Here is a 13,115-nt window from a genome sequence, read left to right on the forward strand (position 1 = left end):
ACAGTTCCTATGTGCTACTTGAGTAAAAAAGGAAATTTGCGCATTTTTTCCTTTCATCTTTTTCTTCTATGTCTGTTCATCCCCCAACACACGGGAATGAACTAATCTAAATGTCTCTTTGAGATTATTTTAAACTCTCAGAGAAACTCACCGATTAGGAAAATCATATAAGTAATTTTCAATGAGAACTAAAGTCAAATTATAACTTTCATGTAAAAATTTTCAGCAGAGGAGCTCCATACTGTACTCTTCACTTTTAGAAATAAGGAACTGGTAGATTTAAAAGGAGATTGATGGAACATCAGGTTCCTTGCTAACTATGTTTAACATCCCATGAAATACACATGATATGTGAAAATTAAAATATTATTATAGGGAAAAAAGTTATTTGCCACAGTCAAAACCACCTTTCTTCTGAGAATGGGCACAGAATTACTCTGTAAGTGGATATTCAAAATTGACTGCCTCTGGATTGAATCAACGAGACGATCGGACTTGTTGAACTATTTCAGTCTACCACATGTGTATAAAGATGTCGGATATAAACTGCCATTACGAGTAAAATGACTTTAAGTCTCACTATTTGACACCACAGCTACCTTTGTGATCTGTTCCATCTGGGTTTAAATGCATTCTTTTCTGGCACTCTGAGCAGCTCATTAGAAACCGTGTCACCGCTTCTCTTGGTAAGAAGGCATAGCTCTCTGAAATCTGAAATGATTCACAAAATAGAGGTGTTATTATATAAGCTGACTGCACATGAGTCAACAGAAATGATCACTGTATTTCCCAGTAAGACGCATTATTCCATAATGGCAGGAAGCACAATGAAAGCATGCACTGCGTACCATGCATCATTTCAAGAAATATCTATCCAACTTGATTGCATGTCTCTTAGTAATAGCTAATAATGTGATGTGGAGAACAAAACATCACCCACATCTGGATGGATATCTGTTTAGGTTTCTGCATTTCTTTTAGGAAACGTAATCACAGTGTGCAGATATTCTAGTGAATTTTCCTATGAAAAATTGCCAACATTGTTTTTTAAACTTACTGCTAGCACCATCAAAGTTTTATCCAATTTACATATATTTTTAAAAATTTAGCCCCAACTAAGAAACACTAAACTTTGGGTTTTGCATTAGTGAGCATTTCTTCAGTATGGCTTTTTAAAACATTTTAAGTCAAAATAACAGAAAATTCTAAGAGAACTCATGTATATATTTGCTACAGTGAATCATCCCTTCCACAGAAAATGACACACCTGGAAATGCATTTTGGCCACTTATTTGTTATTTTACGTCAGTGTTTCAAAATTTATGTCCACAAAAGCTCAGGCTGATTATCAGAGCAAGCTTCTCCAGTACACTCTATAGAGCTTCTATTATCAGAATCATGATCTAGATCCCATTAGAAATCAATACTCCTATCAGTCATTTTTAAAATACTAATTTTTCAAAATCCAAGGTATTTCTCTCATCAAAGCCAATAACTTAAGTGAAGCTGACAGATTGTTAAATAGCTCTAAATAAAAGCGGACACTGACTCGGACAGTGCTACTCAGAAGTGTGATGCAGGGCATCAATCTTCCACCATAGCACTAACACTGGTACATGAAATACACCAGAAAGAAGAAGAACAAACAAGTTGAGTTGTAAGTGAGACATAAATGCCAAAGAAAATTTCTCAGGTGTATGTACAGCTGTTATGAACACTACCACACTTGAAGCTTGTAGAAAGGAAATATGCACCTTGTGTATAATTGAGTACAATTCTACACCAATTCTGTTAGTGATGATGGGGTCAAATTTTACTTATTCATGCTGTAGAAAGAGCACAACATTGAAGAAATCCCATGCACTAAAATCCAAAATTATAAAGCAAACTTTGCCTTGCATTTAATAATAAAATCAGTTTGTACCACTTAGCCTAGATCAGGGCAAAAAAGCCACAAGAATACCAAAGAGAAGGCACAGGTCCACAATTAAAGTCTATCATGGATGATCCATATACAGGTAATTAAAATTCAACTTTACTAGGGTTTTTAATTTATTATCATTTGTAAATTCAGATGTTGTCCAGTTTAAAAAAAAATACTTCATACTGTACAAAGAATTTTGAGAGAAAAATAAACAGAACAACTTGAAAGTATTTCATCAAGCTATTTTATTTATGTTATATTTTTAGAGAGAGAGAGAGAGAGCAAGCACGAGTGGGGAAGAGAGGCAGAGGGGAAGAACTCCACTGAGTGTGGAGCCTAATGTGGGGCTTTATCCCACGACCCTGGAATCATGACCTAAGCCAAAACCAAGAGTTGGACACTCAACCGACTGAGTCCCCCCAGGTGCCCCCCATCAAACTATTTTATATTAGTTATTGAATAAGGAAATACATACACAAATTAAATTCTCATTCCCTTTCTCTTATGCTATTTTCCTAACTACACACACACACACACACACACACACACACACACACACACACACAAACACATTTGATTATTACTCATCTGTTTTATAGAAGGAACTCACACCTTTGCCTGATTTATTAATCTGATTGGAGATCGTTTTTCTGACACTCCAAAAACCTATGTTAAAGTAATTCAGAAGTTACAAACAAATGTCCACGATGCATGCCTGGCCCTAATATTTTAACTCACATGAAGTTATAGTCCATTGGAACTAATGGGGCTGTCCAGTAAATTCTTCAACAAATAGGATTTGAGTAGCATGTTCTACTGATTTTCAGAGGATTTCTATTACAACCCTATCTACTTATATAAAAGGCAAACCTTCCATTGAAAAACTGATGAGTAAATGTGGAGTTGAAGACACCCTGTGTTTGCTTCCAGCATCCTGATGCTCTCCACAATCTTCCCATTTCCCAATGCTAATAAGGCGCTTGTGTAGGAATCCCTTCTAGATGGATTTATCATTGACCTGGCCCAATCATATTACTTGTCCTGGCATTACTTAGCTCCAAACCAATTGTTTTAGAATCATTATTAATCACATTACATTCCTTTTAATAGTTTAATTCTGTAATTAATCACATTACATTTCTTTTAATAGTTTAACTCTGAGAAATGAGTAACTGTAATGGTCACAAATATGTTTGTGTTCATGTGTACATGTGGGCATGGAAAAAAATATAAAATCCTGCTTTGTATCTTAGAAAGGAAATTTTAGCAAGTATTTTATCACATCATTCTCTGTGGTATTATGCTGGCACAGCACTTGCCATGTCACCACATGTTATATCAGTGGATAAAAGCATTTATTTGGGGGTACTTTTCTTGGTGTTCAGAATCCACTTTATGGGGAGACCAGCCAAGGCATCCCACTCTCCTTGAATCTTTTTTCCCCACCTCATGCTCACTGGGGCTCACAGACCTCGGAGTCTTCCTGAGCCCAAGGAGAAAAGACCCTCAGAACAGATTCTTCACATCTTACACTTATTTCTGAAATGATATTTCTCCTGCCATGGAGGTGAAGAAGGAAAATAATTTCTTTTTCCTTATCTAGAATTTTTCCTCCCAGGCCTCTTTGAAATTAAGGATCCTAGGCAACCTTCATGGCTGAAGTTCTTAGGATATTTGTAAAAATGAAGAAATACTCTTAAAAAGCTCTTAAATTACAGTACATTTGAATAAATACATTTCATATTTAAAGCCCTGTCTTTTGATCCTGTCAGTATCTTCTTGTAACCCCATTTAGAGATAACACTGAAAGCCTCTTTAGAAATTGAGGCAGGGGCAAAATGCCCTTATGGCTCCTTCTCTAATGAAAGGCCCTGTTTCCATTTGCTGGGAGTGAATGTTGGAAATGCTAAACCAACTTTAAATAGGTATTCATAAATGGTGATAAAACACACGGATGTGTTCTTCTAGGCTCTCCATTCATCAAAGTCCTAACATCCTTCATGCAGTATGTAATAGTAGTTGCAAATAAAACTTCGAAGGGACGAAAATTGAAAAAAATATTTTGATTCAGACACTTGAAATACCATTCTAATACTATAATTAATTATATGAAATGCTATAATCATTCATAAATGTCTATTTCCTTGACCCACTCTTCAAATCTAATCACTTACTTGTTTCTAGGATAGAAATTGAACTTTGAATAGAGTATGGAACATTTTCTAGAACACTGATGAGGATGACATGTCATTTGAAAATGTATTCTTAGAATTATATATATATATATTTTGGAATGATAGAGAATATTTACTTTGAATTTTTCCATGAGGAAACACTGCATCTTTTTGGTAATAAGAAGCAAAACGTAACGTGAATGGATATTAGTCTTGCTCTCTCTGCAGTGAACACTAAAAGGACAACTGCCTTATGACAAACCACATATACTGCTTATACTAGAAATTAACATCCAAAGGAAGGCCTAGAACCTAGCCACGCTGAAACTTACGAAGTAATACCAAACATCATTTTTCGTGTAAACTACTGTGAGGCATCTCTTCCTCAGAAGATGTTTTTCCTATGAATCCAGACTTGTTTTCTTAGATTTATGTAATGCTTTGTATTTTTCATTGACTTTTTGCAATCATTACGTTAGATGGTAACTAAACAGATTTCACAGTAGTTTTTTGATAAGTGGATTGACTGGCATAAAGAGATGAAATGAGTTGTCATTGTTATGCAACAAAGGACAAAGCAGAGGGCTTTGGGTCTCCCAAATCCTGGTCTCCCAAATCCTGGTCTATCTCTATGAATTGAACGGACCTTGATGAGCTTATCTGACAGACAGACAAATGCTCAGGGTCCAAAGAAAGCAGAAACATTGAAATAGATTTTTTTTTAATTGTAGATTTCAAAGTGTCTCACAGGACAAAGTCAGCACTTGTGAAACGTCCTTAAACTTGAGGTACGGCTGAAGATTTGTTGTTACCCCTCTTAAGTTTGTGGTTCCGGGGTGGGAATGTTGGGGCACAACGTATTTTTTCATTACTTACCCCTTCTAAAGACCTTAATTCTTCTCTGTATTGGACATTATTAATACTGTTTTTACAATGAAAATATTACATTCTAAGTCCATTAAAACTGGACTTGGTCAACAATGCAGAATATCATGAACCAAATTATCACACATCAGGGATAGAAATAACCTCTCCCAACAACAACAACAAAAAATATGGTAATACTTCTACATAAAAATAATTGAACTGAGGCATCTTTTGATGGATTATACAATAAACTCGGCCTCTATAGCAAAGATAGTATGACGTTAGTAATCTAACGATAAACAGATCCACCCGATGAAGGCCTAATGATCCAGGGCCATAACGGGCACTGCTACCAATCTTCCACTTGTGGGTTAAAACAACAACAGAAAAAAAAAAAAAAAAAATCTGGGACACATTTCTGAAAAGTTTACTGGCAAATTTTATGATTGAAAAGAGGATGGGCATTTTACTTTGCCAATGTCCCTGCCACTCTGAAGAAAGAAGAAACCACATTTTTTCAAAACCTTACAACTATAAAGCCAAATTCTGGCTTCCTCTCAGCACAGCTCAGTTAAGGTCAAAATGTCAGCTATCCAAAAGAACTGAAATAGGAGTGCCTTGGTAGCTCAGTCCGTTGAGCATCGACTCTTGATTTCAGCTCAGGTCATAATCCCAGGATTGTGGAATCGACCCCTGCATCGGACTCCATGCTAGGTGTGGAGCCTGCTTAAGATTCTCCTTCTCTTTCCCTCTGCTCCTCTCTCCTGGCTCATGCTCTCTAGTAAAAATTTAATTTAAAAAAAAAAAAAAAAACTTAAAACACCAACTGTAGTTAAATTGATTTGCAAATGTTATCTTACAAATTCAATAGTATATATAATTCCTAAAGTTCTCTTACATTTACTTTTGATGAGCAGAGCTTTGTCTTCAGAAGTAAATCTTTCCTACCTAGATCTGAATACTTGAAGTAACATCGAGTTGGAAAAATGGAAGAAGTTAATCAAAACACTGTAATATATTGCTGCTTTGCTGTTGTTTCTGAGACTGTGTGTCTCACGGTTATAGGATGCAAGTTCAGCTCATTAACGCGAGCCATAAAATTGTGACAGCAACATGGCTAACAGAGAAGGATTTTAAAACAGGGCTCTTTGTTCTATGTCTCTTTTCCTCGGTCCCAAGCCTCTTCTTCTCTAATTTTAACCGTTTAATTTCTGAACATTTTCAGTAGAAAAATGCTCTAAATGTCCTCAGTTTGTACATATATCCGCAATACTCTGGTTCCTGAAATTGTAGAGTGGACAATTCTCAAAATTAAGATATCATTCAATGTACGCCAACTATAACTCACTGTTGTTGTTTTACACAAAAGGAAATGTTTCCTGAACAATACGTGTGCATTTAAGTTTTCCATGAATTGAGTCCTTAAACACTGGTTATGCTAAGTAAGGATTTTACATGGATTTTACACTTTAATCCTCACAACGATCCCAGGAAGAGATTACTGTCATTACCACCGTCATCTCTGTTTAGAAGATGAGGAAACTAAGCTCCAGAGAGGTTGTACAACTTGTCAAACAAGTAAAGAGACAGGATTCAGGTGACAATCTGGTTTCAGAGACGATCCTTTTAATCACTGTATATATAGCCTCTCCTGCTTATTAGCATTCAAAAAGAAATAGAGAGAGACTGTCTCATCCATAAAGAGTTGGAATATTAATGTCACTGCATAGGCTAATATGCTGAAATATTTATCATGTCCCCCAGTGTGCGGTTCTTTGTAATATTAAGATGCTGTAACTGGTTTGAGGTGACATTCTGAATACAAGGGGCAGTCCAATTCTCTGTACCTTGGCTCAGGTTACAAAGTTCCACAAGAAACACATCAGACTGTGCAGTAACGACGGAGAGCTCCACCTGGAGGAAATGAACAATATGCTGTTCAGCAGGACCCATGGCTAAAGTGACGGCTTCGAGACAATGCTGTCACATTTAACAGCCGGGAACAAAATGCATAGGGCTTCTGCTTTTAATAGAATGTACGAGAAGGAGTATGAGTAGCCTATTTCCAAAGGAGTAAGAATTCTAATTGTTGAAGGAAATTCACCAGTGGAGAAGGCATTCTTGGCTTAAGATTCAAGCCTGCCACGTGAGCTGAAACGGAGACACTACATGATGCTGGGAAATCATGGGCATTAGCAAACACTTCTTAAAGCAAAACAAAACAGCTAACGTCAAAAGATTTATCCACCAAAATCACGCCATTTTGTCCTAGGTTCAGTAAGGTTTTCCCAAACAAAACAAACCAGAATTAATGTTACTAAATATCAGTAATTTGGAAAACTGGTAGGCAAGTGCTGAATTTCATCGTAAGTTACATTACTCCTCATCTCGATGTCTCAGTATAGTGTGCTCCACTTGAGATACTGAGTCTCTAAGGAAATAAAACTGGTCTAATCATACTATTTTTAAAATTACTTTTGCCTTTTTTGTAAAATGAATTTAGAGAATGGCAATAATACTTTTATTTTACTGGAATTAAAACCATGTCTGTTGCTGAATACCATGCAGTAACTTGTGGAAGAATTTGCCCTCGGAGATAAACTTTTGCTATCTTCTCTTATGAACACTCTTGAGATTCTGAACACAAAATAAATTAGAAGTATTCTCCTAGTGAAATTTGTTTACCTTGCTATATTTGGTATTGTGATATTTAATACTGTGCTCCTCTATCACAAACCACCTGCAGTGTATAGAAATGGATAATACAACTATAGAAACTGCAGTTTTAAAAAGTAGTAACATTTAGGCCTGCCCAGGTGGCTCAGTCGGTTAAGCGTCTGACTCTTGATCTCAGCTCAGGTCACGATCTCACTCACAGCAATGAGATCAAACCCCACAGTGGGCTCTGCGCTGAGCATGGAACCTTCTTGGAATTCTCTCTCTCCCTCTTCCTCTGCCCCTCCCCTGCTCATGTGCGCACGCTCTGTCTCTTTCTCTCTCTCCCTCTCTCTCTCGAAATAAATAAAATTTTCCAAAAATAAAATTGAAACAGAATTTAATAAAGCCTATACCTCTAAATGCTATTAAAGACCCCATATGTCCTGATTCATAAAGAAATAGCAGCACACCTCTTTTGGGAGAAGGGAAGCCTTAGTTCGGGGTAATATCTTCTATTCAACAAGGGCTACCCTGCCTTTATCTACTTTACACATTGTGTATCTTTGAACACATTTGAAAGGAAGGAATTAAGGCTAAAAAAAAGAAAGAAAAGAAAAGAAAAAAATCCTGCAAATGCTCTAACACCTGGCTCAGACATTTTTCTACATGTATTGTGAAATTGAAATGTCCAGCCAGTGGTTTGCTCTTATATTTATATGGATTCTCTTTTACCCATTTTATGCATGAGAAAAGATCAGCAGGAGCATCACTGCACTTCCACAGAGATAATTATTAATTTGCAGAGGTGCATATGGAAGCTGTCTTCCAAAGATGAAGACATTTATGGGGCACATAGGGGACTCAGTCAGTTAAGCATCTGACTCATCATTTTGGCTCAGGTCATGAACCCAGGGTCATGGGATCGAGCCCCACACTGGGCTCCACACTGAACATAGAGCTTGTTTAACATTCATTCTCTCTCTCTCTCTCTCTCTCTCTCTCTCTCTCTCTCTCCCCCTCTGCCTCTCTCCCGCGCTCACACTCTCTCTCAAAAAAAAGAAAAAACAAAGATGAAGACATCTTTCACCTTTCACCTAAACATTTACTTATTCAACAAATACCTACCAAAATCCACAGAGAGTAAACTTATCCCTGAATACTTCTACATCTGGTTCTACACCACTAATGTGCCTGGATATATCAAATTATTGGAGTCACCTATTAGTAACTATTTGATTCATTCTCAAGTCATCCTGAAAAATGCTTTCAACAGGACTCAACATAAATGCTCTTAGGTAAAAAAGTACATGTGTGGTAAGATTCAAATAGACTGCAAGCCAGGCATTTGGCTTGTAGGCATTTACCTACATCAAAACTGCATTCACTCTGGACCTCAACAATTTTTGCCTCAAAACCCTCAGTACTGTTTAGAAACATTTGGTGCTAGGTTGTATCTGTCTGACCCCTAAATGCCTGTTAAACAACCAACTGAATCCCCGCACCTTAATAATGTCTCCAATACCGAAACCAGCTGAAGCTGCATTTGCACTCCATCCCCAAAGTCACCACTGCTCCCCGACAGGAATCTCTTGTTTTGTTTGAGTTCCCATAAATCCTGCACTATTGCTTGATTTGCTACGACTCTGGTGCTATTATCATTTGCTATTTTCAGTCACAGCATGGTCCACTTTTCCTTTCCCCTCTTTCTTGTCTGATCATTTTCTTTCTTCTTGGATCATTCACCAGCTCCCCTTGCTTTTTTCATTTAGTTGAGGGGGATGGAACGGCCCAGAAAGGAACATCCAGTGCTGAGTTTTAGGATTGTTTTACTTCATTATTTTTCACAACTGGAGGAATTTAATTTCTAATCAAAAAAAAAAAAAAAAAAAAAAAGCAACTGAGTGTAACATGGCAAATTCAGATCATCCTTACACGTATTTGGGGCTTATGACTGTTTTTATTTTTAATTACAGATGGGGGAGGCACCACAATTTTTTCCACCCTTAGGGTCTAGTGTTGATTTTTAAATGGGATTAATGATAGTGGATAAAACACAGCATGCCCAGCTAAATATAAATCCCACATAAACAGGCAATACTGGGACAAACATATTAAAAATTAGTGTGTATCTGAAATTCAAATATAACTGGGCATCCTCTGTCTTATTCATTAAATCTGGTAATCTCACAGGATACATTTATCTAAGATGAGTGAAAATATGGGTTAGAGCCTGAAGTGATTTTAAATTTGAAACAAATTGTTACGTCAGGAAAATATAAGAATGTACCAAGAGCTGAAGTGAGAGCCAAGGGGAGTGGAAGTGATTACTGGAAAGTATGGAGGCAATTTGAAATCACAGTCCCCATTTAAAGTGATGCTGGGGCGCCTGGGTGGCTCAGTCGGTTGAGCGTCCGACTTCAGCTCAGGTCACGATCTCGCGGTCCGTGAGTTCGAGCCCCACGTCGGGCTCTGGGCTGATGGCTCAGAGCCTGGAGCCTGCTTCCGATTCTGTGTCTCCCTCTCTCTCTGCCCCTCCCCCATTCATGCTCTCTCTCTGTCCCGAAAATAAATAAACGTTGAAAAAAAAAATTAAAAAAAAAAAAAATAAAGTGATGCTTTCCAACTTTCAAGACCAACAGCACAAGTGCAAATATAGTTTATATGATAAGCTAGCACATATACACATTTATAAATTAAAACTGATCATTTCTGTTTCCTTCCATTTTATCCTTTTAAAGGATTTACAACCCACTAAATTGACTTGATAACTCACTAAGGGGTTGTGATAGGTAATGCAAACGATGGGTCTGAAGCAGAAGAATGCAGTCTGTCAATGCAAAGATTTTTGTTATGGGGTTGAGAGAAGATGCTGCATAGGCGGTCAAATTTAAAAATGAAGGCTGGAAAATCCAAAGGAGGCCTAATGCAGGCAGGGATATTTGTAGACAGTTCAGGTCAAACTGTAGACAGCTCAAAGTGATCTGAAAACCAGAAGCAAATAAATCGGATGTAGTATGAGGGGAATGAATGGTGAAGGCAGAACAGTGGCAGAAGTCAGTGTCCTCCAGGGACAGGGAGATGCTAGAATGAGAGGCGAAGGGCAAAGACACTCAGCTTGGGCAGAAGCACAGAAAACCGCCACCTGATGTGAATGGAGGAGGTAAGCAGAGAGGGAACAGCATTCCAGGGCAAAGCACATGAATGAGGCACTACAACATCACACACTAGGAGATCAAGGCATAGGCAAACAAGAAGTAGCATGTGATTTAATTATAATTCATTAACTTTTCCTGGAAACAGTTTTTGCTTCATTGATTGCCGTTCAAACTTCGCTGTATTGCTTTGTGAAAAAAGAACCTTATTGTCTTTCTGTTTTCTCTCTCTTATAATGATGCACATCTTTAATTTGGAGCTGTATTTTTTACAATAATTAAAATAGTTATCATCAATTGAGCCAATGAGACACCATCAAAAAGAGAGATAAGCAACTGGCGATAGATCTCTAAAGTTGTGAATGCTATCTTTGTCACTTCTCATGTCAGAATATTTGCCTGTTAAGGAACAGATTGTCGTAACAGAGAATTCTTATATTAGATGGAAAAAAATGAGCAGATGGGCAGTGAAAAGTTTTTCTTCATGCACATTTCCTAATAGTAAAATAAAGAGAATCCCTAAATATTGCATGTAAATAAAATGACTCAGCAAAGCAAATGCTTATATAATTACTTGCAGTACGAACAGCTACATTAAAACACACAATTACACACATGGGAATTGTGGAGAATTTACTTCCTCTCTTGATTTTTTCTGAAAAGTGTTTATAATATGAAATATTAGTGCATTTACTGGGGTTAGGAAAGACCAGTTAGAATTCAACTTTCCAGGGTGCTTGGTCATGATCTCACAGTTTGTGAGCTTGAGGCCCACATCTGGCTTGCTGTTGTCAACTCAGAACCTTCTTTGGATCCTCTGTCCCCCTCTTTCTCTGTCCTTCCCCCACTCATGCTTTCTCTCAAAAACAAACAAACAAAAAAAAAAACATTAAAAAAAAAAGAATTCAAACTTCCTGGTCTAGAATTCATCAGCACATTCAAGCTCTCCCTTGGTTCTGACTGCAATCCCCTCTGTTAAACTTTACCTTTACTACTACGTTCGCTGGTCAATGGGGAAGCAGTGTTTCCTTTGAAATAGGTACCTAAGAATACCACTGCCACAGGTACTTAAAGCAGGCAAGATTTAGGCACCTTAGGGGAAATGGGAATAAATGGAGAAGGTTAGACTTCACTACTCAGGAGTCCAGTAAGTTACAGAACCCTCAAAGATCTGTGCAGGCAAAGTGCACAGTCATGAGAGGATAACTATGTGCCACGGATGCAGAAATCATAGTCTGAATTCTTGAACTGCTCAACAACCGGCAAATAATAACAATTTTCTAAGATACTAAGTAGAGAACTGGCCACATGGTGTCCTTCAGAAAATGTCTCTCGGGGCGCCTGGGTGGCTCAGTTGGTTAACCGTCCAACTTCAGCTCAGGTCATGATCTCATGGTTACGTGAGTTCGAGCCCCACGTCGGGCTCTGTGCTGACAGCTCTAAGCCTGGAGCCTGCTTCAGATTCTGTGTCTCCCTCTCTCTCTCTCTGCCCTCCCCCACTCTTGCTCTGTCTCTCTCTCTAAAATAAATAAACATTAAAGAATTTTTTTAAAAAAAAGAAAACGTCTCTCAACTTGGTGTGTTTACTGTGCTATAGAGGTGACCAGAAATACAGAATAGGGATGCATTCTGATTCTCACAGGAAGCCGGGCTTGTGTTGTTGGAACATAACATTCAGGGGTGAAGGATATTAAATGGCTTGGAGTATTTGGACAAAGCCCACTGCCCGCCGAAAGACCTACAGAGCCAGACTGAGAAATGTTGTCTTAGATTATACAGATAATGATACAACTAACGGACACATAGGTCAAAGATACCATGTTTACCTGTTCTCTACTTAGAGAAAAAGCATACCAAGAGAGAGATTTCTTGGTCAAAGTTCCTAATTCTCAAAAGTGGCAGCTAAGTCAGTTTCTTCTGGGATTCACCTCCTTTCCCATTACTGTAGCCAAGGAGTAGAGTACAGCTGTGCCATGTACTGACTGGAGAGGACTTCCCCGGAAAAAAGAGGGGGCTGGGGAGGAGAAGGGCAGGTGAACAGACAAGGAATAGGTGAAGGCTGGTCTCTTTTTTACCTATCAGGAAAGGACACCTGTTTCTGATAAAGCCAATGAATCATAATCTCAATTCTGGGAGGGTCAAGCATGAAAGACATGGGTGAGTGTTATCCATAGGCCAAAGAGGAGCACAGACGATACAAAGAAAGAGATCTTTCAAAATCTAGTTAGTAAGAAGCTACGTAGAGGCACCTGTTTGACTCTGTCAGTCAGGCATCACATTTCGGCTCAGGTCACCATCTCATGGTTCATGAGTTTGAGCCTGCATCGTGTGAACTGGAGC

The 13,115-nt window shown here is 38.1% G+C and overlaps 1 protein-coding gene across 6 annotated transcripts in view; it reads right to left on the reverse strand.

The window, feature by feature from the left end:
• Positions 1-13,115, reverse strand: part of NOL4 (nucleolar protein 4) — a 426,742-nt gene that overhangs the window by 302,839 nt on the left and 110,788 nt on the right. For all 6 annotated transcript variants that reach the window (XR_006707305.1, XM_045457208.1, XM_045457200.1 and 3 more), the window contains one exon: positions 600-711. Coding sequence is in view for 5 of the 6 variants with exons in the window: in XM_045457208.1 (XP_045313164.1) it covers positions 600-711 (112 nt within the window). In the remaining variant the exon portion in view is untranslated. The remainder of the gene's footprint in view (positions 1-599; positions 712-13,115) is intronic.

Source organism: Leopardus geoffroyi, chromosome D3 (assembly GCF_018350155.1).
Source record: "Leopardus geoffroyi isolate Oge1 chromosome D3, O.geoffroyi_Oge1_pat1.0, whole genome shotgun sequence".
NCBI lineage: Eukaryota > Metazoa > Chordata > Mammalia > Carnivora > Felidae > Leopardus > Leopardus geoffroyi.